The sequence below is a fragment of the Ipomoea triloba genome, chromosome 5 (assembly GCF_003576645.1).
Source record: "Ipomoea triloba cultivar NCNSP0323 chromosome 5, ASM357664v1".
Lineage (NCBI taxonomy): Eukaryota > Viridiplantae > Streptophyta > Magnoliopsida > Solanales > Convolvulaceae > Ipomoea > Ipomoea triloba.
Genome location: NC_044920.1, coordinates 11,749,643 through 11,768,840, shown reverse-complemented (window position 1 = coordinate 11,768,840; position 19,198 = coordinate 11,749,643). Strand labels below are relative to the sequence as shown.

General features: G+C 39.2%; 1 protein-coding gene across 1 annotated transcript; it reads left to right on the top strand.

Annotated features, from left to right (window-relative positions):
* Window positions 1–15,787: 15,787 nt before the first annotated feature.
* Window positions 15,788–19,144, top strand: LOC116020229. The gene is made up of 6 exons (XM_031260715.1): window positions 15,788–15,991; window positions 16,096–16,285; window positions 16,420–16,609; window positions 17,204–17,407; window positions 17,695–17,988; window positions 18,078–19,144. Exons 1-6 carry the CDS (start codon window positions 15,788–15,790, stop codon window positions 19,063–19,065), a joined length of 2,070 nt encoding a protein of 689 aa, XP_031116575.1. The 3' UTR covers window positions 19,066–19,144.
* The last annotated feature ends 54 nt before the right edge of the window (window positions 19,145–19,198 follow it).

The window sequence follows — 19,198 nt, the reverse complement described above, 5'->3', positions numbered from 1 at the left end:
CCTTTTCAAGTTCATTTTGTGATTTGATTTGCACCCCCTGCGTACGAGAGAAGGCCTCTATGCTATACAATTCAATAAGCCTTAGAAAGACTATTGTATAAGTAGTAGTGTAAACCTACTTCCCAAATCAATGTGAGACAAAAGCTACTTGAAAGTTTTTTCTCTCCATTTTTCTAACTTAAATGGGTCAACTTTGAAAACTTATTTTCTCATTCACCAATTATCCGTTTTGAGTATACAATATATCAATCTTTTCGTCTAATTACGAAGAACTCGAATCCACTTTGACTCGACCCAAATTGAAAGTGGACCAACATATATTTGTACCACAATATAGTCACTAAAATGTCATGTTATGCTATTTTTTCCAATAATTATTTGTCTAGAGAATATCAATGCTCTACAGTCAACCAACAATCACTCAACTGATTATCCCATTACTCCCAGGTGAATTTTTCTCTAATATAGTTTTACTTACTGAATATCAAACTATAAGTGTACCTCAGGATCTTGCAATAACTAACCAACAAGTAATTAAATTAATGATATATAATGCAACGCAAATTATCTACATATTTCATTTATACATTTTAGAACACTGATTTTTTGTGATATTTGTTGCATGCAAGGAAGACTCATACTATAGTTTATTTGTCGATTCTTATATATTATAAATCATAATATCATAATATCATAAGAAACATATACTTTGATGAAATATGAAACATTAGTAGTCTGTCAATCAATGGTTATGGACATCACATTTCAACAGTTTGGATGAGTATCATTCCAAAAAGCCATACACTCCATTTTGTAATATGGAGTGAAGTTTGGATTAACAATTTAGATATATGATTCATACATTCTGATATATTTTTGTTTATTGCCTGATGCCAGTATGATGATTTGAATTTTGAGAGTATAGAAACAAGCTCGAAACATGCTTATATGCTTGAATTGTCTTACCTCAAAGTTACTACCCACTATCACACAATGCTTTATGTTGTATATTAGACTCAAGGTTACTAACTTCTCACAATAGTCAGAGATTTGCTTTATATGTATGAAATATTGACAAAAAAAAATTTAGGCTTTAGATGTGAGTTTTACTTATATATACTTGGGAATCTGAAACATTTTGAAATTTAGTGATTGATAAAATCAATATGTTTTACAGTTTGACTATCAAAACTAATTTTATGAAAAAAACATAGAATATATACATGTTATGACTCAACGCTTTGATTACATTAAAAGTGATTTTTTAAAATTTCAAGCTCAAGATATGGCACACTTGATGAGTCGCAGCTGGAAGGTTAGTGATCCGCTCGCCGACTTTAGATGTCGTTGATCAAATTAATGAGTACATGTGTGACATGAATATTGCAAAAGGACGAACATATTTAAGTTGTAACTCTTTGTGTAAGGCAGAACCAAACGGTAAAAATCTATTAGAAGTAAATTAAACGCTCCTAAATTCTTAAATAGTTTGAGATTGTATGATTTTCTTAATCATTCATTGACATTAATTGGGTCGGTGCACCTGTTATGTTATTGCGGAAGATAGACCATTCTCTTTATCTTTATAACGGTACGCGACTCATCATCACAAGATTGACAGATCACATTGTTGAAGCAAGAATAATTAGGAAGGAACCAAAGCCTTATCTCTCGAATGTCTCTCGCTCACTCTTTCTTATACGAGATTGCCCTTCAAATTTCAACATAAATAATTTCTATTGATGCTTGCATATGCCATGACTATCAACAAAAGTCAGGGCTGAACACTAACTCACGTTGGGTTATTGCTGAAAAAAAACCAGTTTTTAATCACGGTCAATTGTACATGGCTTTCTCCCGAGTCACCCATCTTGATAGCTTGAAAGTGTTAATTAGTTCTAGACGATGATAGACACGATTGTGTTGTTACTACCAATGTTGTCTACAAAGAGGTTTTCAATCATGTGTAAATACAATTGGTGATATTATGTTTTTTTTCCAAGATGGAAAAATTGCTATATATCTACACAAAAATATATCTTCCATACATATGAATTAGAATAGCAATTGATTCCTATAACTGAGTTACTAGAGAACGAGCATATTTGTCCAATTTATAAAAATCCTAAACAATGATATATAAAATCTCTAAAGTTCCAGCACCGCATGCGTACATCTACACATTAGCTATTAATTAAGCAATTATTTGCTGGAATTCAAACAAGGATAACATCATAAAACATAATCGATCAAAAACATATCTTCAATTGCACTATATAATATTTGATGTTATAATTTATATAATTATATATCGATCCAAATATCATTAATATATTATAACAAATCAATTCCATGTATCGCACGGGTGAAAATAATAATAATAATAATAATAATAATAATAATAATAATAATAATAATAATGATAATAATAATAATAAAGTTAAAATAAAAAAAAAAGGAAAAGTGATGCCCACATCGAAAATGAATTAATATGAGGGCGTTGAGCTCCCTCATTAAAAGGGGAGCTCAACGCCCACTTATACTGCCCATCCGAATTGGATGGGTAGGAAATTAGAAGCCTCAGGCTTTTCTTAAAATAATGATCTTTTATATATATATATATATATATATATATATATATATATATATATATATATATATATATATATATTATAATTATTAAGGGCTTAATATCCAAAACACTAAAGAGAAATTATGCTAAATATAACATTTGTTATTATTTATTTGTAACCATTTTTTAGGTCATTGATAACTATTTTTTAGAACAATTCTCACAAATAAATACAACTATTGTGGCTAAAGTGTTGTCAAAATAAAATAATTAATTGCAACGATTTTAGTTGTCACTAAATTAATTTTTTGTAATAACATATTAGGTCACAAATTATACATTTATTGTGACCACTATTAGTATCACTCAAATACTACTTTTAGTGTACGTAAACATTGTCACAAAAGTCTGAGTAATTGTGACAATTTTCCAAAAGTCGTCACTATTACAATAGTGACGGAGGATATAGTGACGACATGTGACGACTTCAAAAATTGGTCACTAATTTCAATAGTGATCAAAATCAATAGTTTTAGTGACAACTTCTATTATCATTAAATGTGAAATTTCTTGTAGTATGCTCAAGTGTAATACTAAGCAGGAATAAAGTATTTGTTACTTATAAGGGAAAATGTAATACTTTTGAGTACAAATGTAATACTTTTACATTTTTATATAAAAGTATTATATTTTCTATCAAGTATTACATTTTTCTTAATAAGTAATGTTGACAAGTGTTTGTTAATTATATTATAAAGGAAAATATAATATTTTTGAGAAAAAATCTAATACTTTTAAATCAAAATAAAGAGTAAAATAGGAAAAATTATTTAAAAAATATCGTGGAGTAGGGTTCATAGTGCAACGTGGACCATGGTCCAATACACATCATTTGACTTCATAATGCACATAATTCATGTTCATAATACACATACACATAAACATAATATAATGAACATGAATTCTGTGCATTATGAACATGGATTCTGTGTATTATACGTTAAGTGTTTATGTGCCCTCAGTTATATAATGCACAGAATTCATGTTCATAATGCACATAATTATTTATGTTGACTGATAGGGAATATACCCCGAGTATACCGCCCTACGAAGACTATATGTATGCCTAGCGTATTATGCAACGTACTATATGGTATTAGCATATAAAAGGGCTTTGGTCCTTCATTGGAAGGGACTTTTGGCCCCTCTCTTCCTCTCTCTAAACAAAACTCTAAAGTTATGCTCTCCCTTCTCTCTAAAGGACTCGGCATTAATAAATAAAAGAGCTACTTGGGGTTGAATTCTTGGATCTATTTTCAGGCTGTAGATTTATCATTATACACACACATAGTATGTGGAATTATACACTATCAAATGGCACCGTCCATGGGGATTGCAAAAGAAAATTCATGCTCTAACCACCTCTCCAGCTCCTCCGCCATGAATCAACTCCGATCGTCTTCGCAACTGCTACCCGGAATGCCTAATGAAGTGATCAACGAATCAGGCCAAAGGGCATTTGTGTAAATCCCACATAAGTCAGTTGTAACCGCTCTTCTAATATCACAGCTTCCTGTATAAAGCCGGCTGAGGCCATTACTTTCTTTTGTAATTTTTCCCAATCTGTTATCTTCTTCAATAAAGAAACACTTTCAGTTCCACCATGTCTTGATTCAGTTACTGTGAAGCTCCTCCAACATGGTATCAGAGCGACGGAGTTACGCAGCAGCTGTTGTGATTGGAAATGATTCCGGCGATGAAGATGTAGCAGCTCGAGCGACGGCGACGAGAACTCCAGCTGCTCATTCGAATCTGAACACAGAAGAACTTGAGGATCCTCTGTATATTCACATTGCAGAGAATCCGAATGCAATCCTTGTCTCGCCTCTTCTGAATGAGCACAACTATGCTTTATGGAGCAGATCGATGAAGATAGCTCTGGAGGTGAAGAACAAGTTCGGTATGGTCAATGGAACAATCGCAAATCCAGGAGAATCCAATCCAAAATACGCTTTGTGGAAGAGATGCAACTGGATAGTTTGTTCATGGATTCTGAAATCATTAAGCTCCACGATTGCAGATGGGATCATGTATCTTGATGTAGCAGCAGATATGTGGAACATGCTCAGGAAGAGATATTCTCAAGTCGATCCTCATCGGATCGCAGAAATTCAGAATGAAATATTCAGAAATACTCAAGGTAACCTGACTGTTAATGAATATTTTACAAGATGCAATGCTTTATGGGAACAAATGAAAGCAATGAGACCTATTCCGATGTGTGAATGTATGCCTAAGTGCTCCTGTAGCCTTATGAGTAAAATTCAAAAGGAAAGGGAAGATGATCAGATTATTAGATTCCTAGAAGGATTAAATGATGAATTTGAGACTGTTAAGTCTGGTGTGTTGGTCATGGATCCAATTCCAGACATGGAGAGAGTACTCAACATGACCTTGAAAATTGAGAGGAAAATCAAGGGTTCTATGAACCAAAGAGCCACTGAAATTAACCAATCAAATGCAGTACAGAACATCACAGATGAACAGAATGTCCTGGCTTTCTCAGCAGCAAATGGAAAGAAGAGATTTAACAATAATGGAGGAAAGAATGTGCCAAAATGTACTTTCTGTGGAATGAATGGCCACACCATTGACAAATGCTATAAGAAGCATGGATACCCCCCCGGTTGGGTAGCAGGGTATAAGTCTAAAAATAAGCAGCCTGCAGATGCTCAGTACACTCATAATACCTCCATAAACCAAAGTGGTGACATAGGGCTAACCACTGAACAGTTTCAGAGGCTTCTATTGGTGCTGAAAAATCAAAACCAAGGCTCCCAATCTTCAACCACTGCTGCTGTTACCATAAACAGTCCTGGAATGAAAACAGATTTCAAAACCACATCAGAAGATCATGATGAAGGCAGGTTCATTTCTAACTTTCATGTTAATGCTATATTGAACTCCCCCACTGCTTGGATACTAGACTCAGGGGCAACAGACCATATATCTTGCTCCCTAAGCTACTTTGAGACTTATCATAAAGTCCATGGAATTTTTGTGAAATTACCGAATGGGGAAACAGTGAGTGTCTCACATGTAGGGAATATCAGACTATGCTTGAATATATTGTTGAAAGATGTACTGTATATTCCTTGCTTCACTTTTAACATCATATCTGCTAGTAAATTGACTAAGGAGTCAGCATGCATCATTACTGTGAAATCTGACTCTTGCACCATCCAGGGTCCTCTTGGAATAATGGATGGTTTTGCTAAAGAAAAGAATGGGCTGTACCTGGTTAGTAATCCTCCTGCTACTGCCAAGAAGAAGTCTGATTGTAGTGATGATTCTGATGGTTTTTGTAATAGCCCATCATTGGAAGTTTGGCACAATAGACTAGGGCATTATCCTGTAAATAAAATACATGCTCTAGATGGAATAAAACTTACACATGGTTGTAAAATCTCTGAGTTTGTCTGTGATGTGTGCCACTTTGCTAAACATAAAAAGAGTGTGTTTCCTATCAGCACTTCTAGAGCTACTAATTGCTTTGATTTGATACACATGGATGTATGGGGACCCTTTGCTGTTGCCTCCCAAAAAGGAGAACACTATTTCTTAACAATAGTTGATGACCATAGTAGGTTTACTTGGCTGCATCTAATGAGAAATAAGTCAGAAGTCAAGACAAAATTTCAGAATTTCTATCACTATGTGCTCACACAATTCTCAGCAAAAATAAAGATGATAAGAACTGATAATGGAACTGAGTTCTTGATGAGTTCTTTCCTAGATGATAAGGGGATCATTCACCAGAAGTCTTGTGTGAACACTCCCCAACAAAATGGGGTTGTAGAAAGAAAACACCAACATATTCTGAATGTGGCTAGGGCCTTGAGATTTCAGTCTGGCTTGCCTATAGGGTTCTGGGGTCACTGTGTTTTGCATGCCTCTTATCTCATTAACAGGTTACCTACTGCTGTGCTTGATGGAAGCAGTCCATATGAAATTCTGTTCAAAGAGAACATTGATTACAACCATCTAAAGTCTTTTGGATGTCTATGCTTTGGGGCCACTACATCACAAGGGAGGAATAAAATGTAAGCAAGAGCCACTAAATGCATATTTTTGGGGTTCCCTGCCAATGTGAAAGGTTATCTTTTATATGATCTAGCTAATGAAACATGTTTTATCTCCAGGGATGTTCAATTTTATGAACAGACATATCCATTCAGAAAAGGGAATCCAGAATGCAAAAATGACACTCTTCTGAACATAAGGCATAACCCTGTGTTACCTCTGGTTCCTATTGACATTGAAGCAGACTTTACACCATTGCAGTTCATGGATGATCAGAATAATCTACCACTGCAATTCATGGGTGAACAGACTAGTCCAAGCACTGTGGGACTCAATGTTGACAATGAACATGCTGATGAACCCGTCATGCAGAATCATGATGATAATGAACAGGTAACTGAAGCTATAAATGATCATGTTGAAGATGAAGTCAGTACTATTCAGGCCAGGAGATCAGAGAGGGTAAGGAAATTACCTGCCAAATTGCATGACTATTATTGTTAGTCTATGTCAAAGGGTAATCCAGACAATATGACATCTCCACATTCAATTAACAAGTTCATATCATATGAACACTTATCTCCTAGTCACAGGGTGTGTGCCTCATCCATAGCTTCCACCTGTGAGCCACAGACATACAATGAGGCAGTTAAGCATGAGCCATGGAGACAAGCAATGAAAGCTGAGATAGAAGCCCTAATTGAGAATAACACTTGGATCCTGACAGATTTACCTGCAGGAAAAACCCCAATTGGTTGCAAATGGGTGTATAAGGTCAAACATAAAGCAGATGGCTCGATAGAAAGGCATAAGGCCAGACTTGTGGCAAAAGGATACACCCAACAGTTAGGTGTAGATTACATTGAAACTTTCTCACCTATAGCTAGAATGACCACAATAAGAACATTCTTAGCTGTGGCTGTTGCAAAGGGATGGGATGTTCAGCAGTTAGACATTAACAATGCTTTCCTACATGGGGATTTGCAAGAAGAAGTGTATATGACCTTACCTCCTGGATTCCAAAGTGATAATCCCAACCAAGTTTGTAGATTACTCAGGTCTCTTTATGGCCTAAAACAAGCCAGTAGGCAGTGGAATGCAAAATTAACAAGTGCTTTACTAAGGATTGGTTTCCAGCAGTGTACAGCAGATCCATCATTGTTTACCAAAACATCAGACACTTCTTTTATTGCTGCACTTATCTATGTGGATGATATTTTGGTTGCAGGGACAGATCCTAGGTTGATCAATGACTTGAAACAATTCCTGGACAAGTCATTCAAAATCAAAGACCTTGGTCAATTAAACTACTTCCTAGGCCTTGAAGCTTTCAGAACCCCAGCTGGCCTCAATTTGTGTCAAAGGAAGTATACTATGGAAATCTTACATGACACTGGTTTTTTAGACTCCAAGCCTGCACAGACACCTGTTGTTTCTGGGCAAAAACTAAACAGCTCACAGGGAGAACTCTTGGAGAATCCAGAAACATACAGAAGGCTTGTTGGTAAACTCTTGTACCTCACAAACACCAGACCAAACATCTCATATGCTGTCCAACAGCTTAGTCAATATGTAGACAAACCAAGAGATACACACCTAACTGCTGCTCATAGGGTGTTAAGATATCTCAAAGGATCTCCTGGCAAGGGCCTATTCTATCCAGCAGACCCTCAAATTGCTATGCAAGGCTTCTCTGATTCAGATTGGGCAACCTGTGAAGAAACCAGGAAGTCCATCTCTGGTTATTGTATATATCTTGGTCAGTCCCCTATCTCATGGAAGGCCAAGAAGCAAGCTACAATGTCAAGATCATCATCTGAAGCAGTATACAGGGCACTTGCCTCCACAGTGTGTGAGATCCAATGGCTTCTTTACTTATTGGCAGATTTAAGAGTGAAGTTTACTGCTCCTATTACTCTATTTTGTGACAGCCGCTCTGCCATTGCAATAGGAGAAAATCACGTATTCCATGAGCGTACTAAACACATTGAGATTGACTGTCATGTAGTCAAGCAAAAGATACAGGAAGGAACAATCAAACTCCTATCCATTCCATCCTAGAAGCAAACCGCAGATGGATTCACCAAGGCATTGCCTAAACCAGGATTTGATGTATTTCACTCTAAGCTGGGCCTTCAAGACATTCATGCTCCAGCTTACGGGGAGGGGGGGGGGTNGGGGGGGGGGGGGGGTGATGAAGTGATCAACAAATCAGGCCAAAGGGCATTTGTGTAAATCCCACATAAGTCAGTTGTAACCGCTCTTCTAATATCACAGCTTCCTGTATAAAGCCGGCTAAGGCCATTACTTTCTTTTGTAATCTTTCCCAATCTGTTATCTTCTTCAATAAAGAAACACTTTCAGTTCCACCATGTCTTGATTCAGTTACTATGAAGCTCCTTTGAGGAATTCAAGCACCACCATGCATTGTAGTCTTCTTCTCATTTGGGAATCCATGAACTGTCGCTTGAAGATCTGGACTGCATGCCACATGCATCCGCACTACAACCACACACATATATGCTTTGCTAGAAGCTTCGCATTGTTAGAGACCTGAGGAGAGGCTAAATTCAAATTTTCTTTGTCTTGAAAAACAATTGAGAATGACCTTTGGTGCACAGATCATGCTTTCCATTACAACTGATTGGCCTGCGTGTATTTCTGTGAAAATACCTTGCATACATGCAAATCAGTTTTTGCATTGGGAAAGAGAGATCTTCCTGGGTCATCATCTATTGTAGATTTCTTGAAGACAAAAATTGATCCTCCTCTTTTCATTCCAAGAACTCACCGCGGTCTGTGGATTGTAGAAAATCAATATGAGCGTTGTCAAATATTGCCATCTTTCCAGCTCCTTCTTCAAGAAATTAACGCCGGCGGACGCGGAGAATCTCGCAGCGCACGCAGAAGAGTAAACCAGGGGCGGCAAGCTCTTCTTTTGTTGTCATTGCCGTCCAAGCTCCCTGGAAAAGCTCCGCCCGCCGTCGCCATTCATTAATTTCTTGAAACTGAGAAAAGGAAAAGTTGATGCCCATGTTTCTCGCTCATTGGTGGGTGTGGTGGTGGATTAAAAAAAAAACCAAAGAAAACTGAAGTTATTTGTTGCATGCAGTGTGGTTGGTGGTGAATGGCGGTGAAACGCGAAGATTAAGACAATGGAAGGAGAGAGAAACGAGGAAGAAAAGAGGAAACAAGGAAAAAAGAACTGCAAGGAAATCGCATGCCTCTGGTCACCAAGAACTGGGGTTGTCCTCACCGATCGTCGAGCAAGCCACTACACCGGTCATCGAGCTAAGCACGTTGTTCAGGTTGGCGAGGTCTCCTGGTTCGAGCACCCCGAGCAAATATACTCTGGCTCGCAGCATTGCGTGGTGTATGGGTCTGTGCCCATATTGATCACCTCGTAAGTGCTTGTACATAATGGAATATACTCGCACCAGAATAGTGTTCGTTGCTCGAACAGATCAGATGCATAAGTTAAGTCCTTGAAGCAAACCTGAGCTCCCGTCGCAACTCCTTCTCGCTCGATCTAAGACTGGTTCCCCTGATTGGAGATGATTTTATCAATGCATTCCCCTGATTGAGCTCGGAGATAACCGGCGAAGGGGAGAGGTTGACAACTGAGCACTGAATCAGGACGGTTTGACTGGTTAAGGTCGTGCTTGGGAGTCGGGAAGTAATGAGAGCAAACCGTTATTCTTTGGTTGGAATGTTGATTAGCTCTGGTTGGTTAGCAATCTGGCATCATGTCGTCGATGAGCTACTGGCCAGTAGATGCTGTTCCCTATCTACGAGCTACAGTCTTACCCCGATCAGGTTCCCATGCCCATTGATCCGGGACTCACTGACCAGGCGCCTAGCAACCTCAACAACGTCGCCGAGCCCGGTTCCAACCAAATGTCACCGTGTACATCCAGGCTTGATCGGGCGGGTGCTATTATTGAATTATGCTCAGCCAAATGGTCTTTAATGATGCCTCTCGAAGTCAACAATCATGCGCTGCATTATCTCTTAGAGCAACATTAGTCGATCTGAACCGACCATAACAGCGCCATGATCGGATGCATGAGCCTCATACGGTTTTCCGATCAGCACCTCCCAAACCACCGGCCGAACTCATAGCGATCATCGAGCTTCTGGAGGGTCGGTACAGAAAATCATTTGCCCGGCCTACTTCAAGGACTCCGACTTCGCGACGGCTTCGATCCGATTGTAGGTTCTACTTCAAGGTGCTGAGTGCTTAATTAGAAAAGGTTCACTGCCCGGCCTTAACATGCGCAAAGACTGTCCCGGTCATGGTGAGGTTGGAAGCTTCACGTTAATGGTGGTGTAGTGCAATACAAAAGGTGGAAGCAAATAAATCACTCCTTAATGATCATCACACTGTTCCCCGATCTAGATTTTGCAAAAGCTGAGACTAGGCTAGTCTTCTTTCTCCGAGCATGTCCCTGGTTGAGCCGAACGCGTGAACCCGGATAGTTTTGAGCAGAATTCTGACCTCCATAACTCCATTAGCAAGCTCGGGATTTACAACCTTGGTGGGCAAGCTCCAAGCCCCGTCCTCATCTTTCAGTGTCGAGCTCAGTTACAATTGTACCAGTTTTCGAGAATCGCATGCTGGAGTTTGCCGTCACCGACTACATTCCGGTTGCGCCAATCGCAGCAACTAAATTGTCGAAAACCTGCTCGGGACCACAGGACGCCGGGTTATTAGGAGCAACCATGAAGAAATGGACTCTTAAATCACTCAGCTTGTTCTCGGATGAAACATTCCGACCACCCCAACCATGGTATCTATCCGGCAGGACCTGTATATTCAATTTGGCCGGGAAGCGACTCGAGCACGGAGCATAGTACGAGCCTGTATGATCGATCGGCGGCAGTTGACGCTTCAGAACTTGAGACACTCTGCACTAAACAATTTTTCCAATGACGCGAACACATTCCCCGACCTCACCCTTCGGTGGTGGCGATGATCGGTTACACTACAAGTCTGTTTTTGGCCGGGCTAACTATCAGAACTGCTGTAAAAATAAAAAAGTGTAATGCATGGGACATCATTATTTATTTATGGCTCCCTGCTCTTACTCTGCCGAACCGTTGTTCGTCGCTACACCGCATGAAGGTCAGCTATGGCGCTCGTCATCATGCGGAGAGACCGGAGCTCGATTCCGATCGCAATAACTTGATTCTGAAAGCATGAGCTCGGTCCCGTGGTTTGATTCGGTGATTTGAAATCAAGAGCTTTGCTGTGAGAGGAAACGTTCTTCGCCGATCACAAATTCAACCATTAGAAATTCTCAACCAAATGAGAGTTCCCGAACATCTAGCTCACGCATTTGGAACGGAGCTGCATGCATATTTTTTTGAATTTTAAGTTTGTAATTTAGTTTGTAAAAATTGTATAGGTTAAAAACCTTGTAATTTTACTTAGAAAATTGTACTAGTTAGATTAAATGTAATAAGCCCGGTTAGGTTGGTTTTTCCACCAACGACACTCTAAGTCCGGTCAGGTCGGTCCGTCCACCACCGGCATTGTAATCCTGAGGTCATATCTCGGTATAGTTAATTACGACGGCGGTCGGAAAAAACGCAACGGGAGCAAGGTGCCCGTTTATGGTCCTCGGACCGATTTTTGTGGGAGTAAGGTGCCCACCACGGGAGCAAGATGCCCGTTTACGACGGCGGTCGGAAAAAACGCAACGGGAGCAAGGTGCCCGTTTATGGTTCTCGGACCAATTTTTGTGGGAGTAAGGTGCCCACTACGGGAGCAAGGTGCCCGTTTACGACGGCGGTCGGAAAAAACGCAACGGGAGCAAGGTGCCCGTTCAGGTCCTCGGACGAATCTACGGGAGTAAGGTGCCCGCTCGGTCCTCGAACCGATCTACTATGACGGCGGTCGGAAAAAACGCTATGACCGAAAAGTTGAAAAAAACTACGGGAGTAAGGTGCCTGCTCGGTCCTCGAACCGATCTACTACGACGGCGGTCGAAAAAAACGCTACGACCGAAAATTCGGAAAAAAACTACGGGAGTAAGGTGCCCGCTCGGTCCTCGAACCGATCTACTACGACGGCGGTCGGAAAAAACGCTACGACCGAAAATTCAGAAAAACTTACGGGAGTAAGGTGCCCGCTTGGTCCTCGAACCGATCTATTACGACGGCGGTCGGAAAAAACGCTACGACCGAAAAGTCGGAAAAAACTACACTCTTTGCACTAACGAGGAAGAATTACCCTCGTTTACTTTGCTTTGTAAATTGTACACAACCATGTATATAGATTAGTCGTGCGCTAAGTCCGATTAGGTTGGCATTACTACCACCGGCAAGCCCGATTAGGTTGGCATCGCCACCATCGGCTCAGAAAGCCCGAGACCACATCTCAGCATAAGCCCTACATAGTAGGCAATTGAGCCCGGTCAGGTCGGCATTACCACCATCGGCCCTATAAGCCCGAGAGTACATCTCGGCATAAGTCCTACATAGTAAGCCCGATTAGATCGGCATCGCCATCAATTAGCACAAGTTAGCACGAGACCAGTTCCCGGCATTAAGCCCTACAAGGTAGGCAATTCAGCCTGCCAGGTCGGCATTTCGCCTCGAATAAATCCAATCCCCCAATTGGTAAAACCCGATCCCTAGATCGGTAGAATCCGACCTCTCAATCGTATCGCAAAATCGGTTCATCAATCGGCAAAGTTCGGACGACTCGACCCTTATAGTCTAAAAGACTGTGCTTAAGGCCGTACTCTTTTTCCTTGACTAGGATTTTTTCCCGTTGGGTTTTCTCTTAGTCTAAGGTTTTTTAGCGAGGCGACCGGCATAAGTCACAGACTATGTGGTCAGCATTTAGCCCGAACTCTTCCTTGTTGGCGCTTAAAGTTGTGCTTTTTTTTCCTTGGCTATGTTTTTTTTCCCATTGGGTTTTTTCTTAGCCCGAGGTTTTTAACGAGGCAACTAGCGTGAGTCGCGTACCGTAAGGCCAGTCTTCCAGCCCGACCCCTTCCTTGTTGACTCGACGTCAGGACTCGGACTGGGGGGGCTACTTGATAGGGAATATACCCCGAGTATACCGCCCTACGAAGACTATATGTATGCCTAGCGTATTATGCAACGTACTATACGGTATTAGCATATAAAAGGGCTTTGGTCCTTCATTGGAAGGGACTTTTGGCCCCTCTCTTCCTCTCTCTAAACAAAACTCTAAAGTTATGCTCTCCCTTCTCTCTAAAGGATTCAGCATTAATAAATAAAAGAGCTACTTGGGGTTGAATTCTTGGATCTATTTTCAGGCTGTAGATTTATCATTATACACACACATAGTATGTGGAATTATACACTATCATTCACAATGCACAAAATTCATGTTCATTATATCGTGTTTATGTGTATTATGAACATGAATTATGTGCATTCTGGACATGAATTCTATGTATTGAACCATGGTCCACATTGCAATGTAGACACTGGTCCATGATATAATGATTGACAAACAATTACACCAACATTGTTATTATTGTATGATCATGGTCCACACAGCTGTGCGGAATATACTATCAAATAATGTATAGAGTTCTAATACATGAACTCTCATTATCTACTCCATCACTTTTACTCCTTGACATGACAAGATATGATAAGTTATTTTTATCATGTGGGTTATAGGAAAAGTGTCAACATCAAACTTTTGTGTGAGGGAGTACAAGTAGGGAGTATAATTTGGGAGTGCATGTAGTATTTTTCTAATGTATAGTCAGTATAAAAATAATGTATTTTTTTTTTTGAAAATATAACACCAAATAGCATTAATCAATAAGATGTTCAATACTTGAAGGAATAGAAGAAAGCCAACAAACATGACCAGAATAAGAACTTGCAGCTCTAGCCATAGCATGAGCACGCATGTTCACTGATCGCCTAACATGTTTAAAAGACACTGATTCAAAGTGTCGTTTAAGAGACCGGCACTGCTTAAGAACACTTCCTGCATAAGAATAGTCCGGTAAGTTATTATTTAGAAGATTGCAAACCCTCAGACAATCGGAGTGAACTTCCACATTCTGCCAATTATTAGAAAGGAGCCACGAAAGAGCCTCCTTTACGGCCATTGCCTCTGCTAGGTGGGGATCATTCAAACAACGGGTGGGTCCACATTTAGCAGCTACAAAATTACCATTGCCATTCATAACTACAATCCCATAGTAGCCATTCCTATGATGTTGCGAAAGGGAGGCATCCACTTCAACAATTAAAGTAGAAGAATTGAATTATTAATATTGTTGGAAGTGTGAGTCAACAATGTATTTTTAGTATATTAAAAATGTACATTGTATTCAAGAGATGTACATTATTTACGTACTGAATGTACATTATATTAGTACACAAATAATATTCATTTAATATATTAAAAATATACTTTTTATTATGGTTAACATAGCACTATATAGATTATGGTCCACACAATAATTTGTCCATTTTTAATCCCCTATCAAATTTTATTAGCTCTTATTATTAGGTTGAGTTAATTCCACCAGAGGTCCCCTGTCTTTGATGACAATTCTAAATTTAGTCCCAGACTATCGTTTTTGCCATTTAACATCTCAGACTATTAAATTTTGGACACTTTTAGTGCTTCTCATGACTTTTTCTATTTTTAGTAAGGGCATTTTTGTCTCTTTATATTTTTCTTTTGTTATTTTTCTCATTTCAACCGGTTTAATTGGTTTAGGATTTTACTAAAAATCGGTTGAAAAATATTGTTACTAACAATTAGAGGTTACCTAAAGTCCTAAACCAATTAAATCGTTAAAACCAGAAAATAAATAAAAATAAAAAGTAAAAAGACATAATTGCCCATAATAAAAATAGGAAAAATCATGAAAAAGGACTAAAAGTGTCTAAAAAATAATAGTCTGAGATGTTAAATGACAAAAACAATAGTCTGGGACTAAATTAACTCTTATTAGGTTTATAGATTTTTGACCATTGTTCCTGGTCCAGAATCCCGATAACCCTCATTTAATGGGCCAACATCAGCCCATGAGTTTTGGCGGGAAACCTGTCGGTGTTCTTTCACTCTTTGTTTCGTTTGGTTGCGTTTCTATGTTGTGCTCGACAGTGTTCAAACCATCAATGTCGAAATTACCAGAAATAACCTCTCTCTTCACAGCCCTCGCATCGAAGCTCCGAGACGTAGAAACGAGGGCCGAAAATGAAGATCAAAATCTCGACCATGCCGTCGGGAATCTCAGCCGTTTGCTCAACCTTTCCGAAACCACTCCTAAGGTTCCGGTTTTGGACACTGCACTCTCCCTCGTGTGCTTCACTGCCCCACAGGTCAGTGATATTATCTCAAAAACAATTTAATTCCAAGAATATCGTCGTATCTTAAAACTACTTTTGGTGCCCTTTTCTGATCAGTTAATTTTGAACTTTGTTAGGTCTTTGATTCTATGATTGAGTTCATGGTGAAAACAATTGTTACTGTTCTATCTTCATCAGTTGAATGCGAGGTTGTAAAATGCGGCTCTGTGGAAGCTTTACAGATTGGCGGGTCGATTTCGGGGCAGGACTGTGTTGAAATGATAGAAGCTTGTGCTGATGTTTTGCAAAAATTGGAAGGATTTAGAGGTATTCTATGGATTTCTTTTTCCGATTAATAATATAATGTGGGTATTTGCTGATAGATATAGAAAATCTGCCCTTTATTTGTATGTGGATTATTTGGTGATAGAAAAGCTATCTTTTTAATGCTTTCTACATAGTTGTGGCAGGAGATCTTTCTCCTTCACTGCTGTATGCTATTGTAAGAGTGGCAACATTGGCATCACGCCATCAATATTCAGTGCAAATGGCTGAGATGAAAGCTACGCGTAAGAGGAACTCTGCTTTTGCAAAGTTGCTTTGCCATTCATCTAGGGGCTTCAACTTCAAAAGTGGAGAAATTCCATTAAGGTATGTTGTCGTTTACATATACAATTCTTACTATTTTTGAAGTTTTAAGTGGACTCGCTCCATCTTTGAAAGTGTAAGGGGTAATCCATTTTTCTTTTGGGAAACACTATTTAAGAGTGTGCACTGATTGAGGCCTATAAGATACTATTAAGAAACCATTAATCATTACGATGTCACATATAATATTAGATTGGGGGTAGGCCTTTTTTTCCTATGCTTTGTGGAACTACTGATTTTGGTCCCCATTTTTGAGGTCACCACTTTAATTCCACATACTTTCAGACTGTAGAGGTATTTATCCTTGAGAAACATTGTTATTGCAGTTTTGGTCCCTGATCAAAATCCTCACCCTAAAAATTGAGTGACCAAAACCTCTAGTGTTAGGAACCATTTCCACAGGTTACGGCGTTTTGAGACCCCCCCTGAAAAAAATCCCTATTACATTCTATCCAGTAATGCAACCAAAACCATCAATAACCACAATCCATTATGGCATTATTTGGAATCAGTAAAAGTTCCCTCTAAGTCTAATTATAGCATTTACTATCATGTAACCTGTGAATGCTTTAATTTTTTTTATCACTTGCTTTGTAGGTTGCTATGGTGGCTGCTTGATCCTATTCTTCTAAAGAATGACATAACCCAAATTTTACAAGAGGCCACTGATCGACCTTTCCTTTGCTTAGAAAAGGAATTTTATGAGAGGACCGACTGGCACTCTGTTTTGATATGTTTGGTTCTTTCTCCTACTATGTTTATTGAGACAAGGGCTCTATTACATAACTGGTTTTTGCTGACGTGAGTTCCTAAAATTGTATTCCTTTTCTCCTAATAGATAGCTTTTGAAATAAAGATGCCTATGGTAGTGAACTTTTGGTTTATTTCTGATGGTAACTAATAACTAGAGCTGATTTATGCATCTTTGATAGAGTATTTGATTAAAAGCTACCGACTGCAGTGATAACTCTCTATGGAATATATGACCCAAGTCTTTGGATGGTTCATAATTGTGTTGTTCACTGAACAAGTGGTTAAATGTATCTGATTTGCTATTTTAACTTGGTAGGGTTCGTTATACATAACAGGGGTTTGGCTTCTATCTTAGAGCTTCAAACTGAACTGGTCTTGCGGGTACTAGATGTTGGTTCCAGACCAATGTGCTGGGGAATACCAATGGAGATTGCATTAAAGCTTCCATTTTCTCATGCGTACTTTCCTTGTGAAAACCAGCTATTGAGAATTCTTGCTGGTCCACTGTCCTGGGACAGTTTTAGGCATTTAGTTTGTGAAGTTATAAAACCAGATTGTGGTGGTAATCAGCTTAATAGCGCTTCCAACCAAGCTGCAAAGGCTTCAAGAGTAGATCACAGTTCTTGTTGGTATGTTTTTGCTTTAAGCTATAGCAATACGTGATTTCAACTGTTCTAAGTTTCTGACTAAACTGTTACGTTTCACTGTTCCATTACAGGGCAATGGCAATAAACTTCCCCAGTTGGTTCTTTTTTGCCTCTTTGCTTCTCTTCCTTGACAGGAGTTCTAAAGACAACTGCTATTTGAAATGTATATCTTGGTTGAACAAGCCTGAACAGTCATGTGGTGCCTCAGTTCCTTATTCTGCTGCTGCAGCAAGGTTTATTGCATGGGTTTTAAACCCTAAAGGCGATTCTTGCCAGGACTTATTAGTTGAGTATTTGACTACACTTTCAAACATGTGGACTCTTGAGCACTGTGATTCTCGAAAACGCATTGAATCCACTGGGTGCAACAAGAATAAAGTTCGGAGGTCATTATCAGTTAAAAGGGGCAACACTAATTCTTCCAACTTTGACTGCCAAACACTGCAGCTCTGGCTCAAAGAAGTTCAAGACATTCATGTTAGATACTCCAAAAAACATAACGAACATTTTGCATTGAACGAAGCATACCATTCACAAGGAGTTGGGTATCAGAAAAATATTCTGTACAGGAAGATCCCATTGGGTATCTTGCTCGGTTACTCTGATCGTATAAGCAGCATGGAAAGTGAACTACTTTTGCATTATGCTGCAACAGGCACTCTCCACACTCTCAAGCATATGAAGTATAACGATGAATGGCGACAAGGCCAGGTTACTCTGACTGGCAAATATACAAGAAAGGAGGCTGTTGCAGGAGCCAGTATTGCCTTTCATCTAACTGATGCAACTCAAAGTATGTCGACTTCTATGTTTGAGACCGAAGAGAGTGGACTAAATTTTTTGTGCGAGGTGAAAGGAAAGATCGGGAAGTATCTGCTCAATTGTGTTAAGCGGCTGCTCCAACTCAATGCATATGAAGACTATGGACAGCAAACACTGAGGGATCTGTACCTTAGAATGGTCCAGTGGAAACATCAAGGGCAGGATATTTGCAGCAGTTTGAAGGATTGGAATGATATTGTTGATGCCTTGAAGTGCGCTTCGGCATCCCCCTGTTAATGAGTATTGTTTTGTGAAAGCAAAGGTCTTCAAATGATTGTCTAGTGTTTTAGCACAAATAATATTGCTATTTCCGAAATCAATGTGGTGTGTCACATATCTGTTTTTTTTTTTTTTTTTTGGTATACTTGAA

What these genes read in the sequence shown, in the direction of transcription:
- LOC116020229 (XM_031260715.1), top strand. Translation starts at nt 15,788, where the DNA reads ATGTCGAAATTACCAGAAATAACCTCTCTCTTCACAGCCCTCGCATCG. An exon ending in AGTGGAGAAATTCCATTAAG is followed by an intron (nt 16,610 to 17,203) that starts GTATGTTGTCGT and finishes CTTGCTTTGTAG; the next exon opens with GTTGCTATGGTGGCTGCTTG. An exon ending in CATAACTGGTTTTTGCTGAC is followed by an intron (nt 17,408 to 17,694) that starts GTGAGTTCCTAA and finishes TATACATAACAG; the next exon opens with GGGTTTGGCTTCTATCTTAG.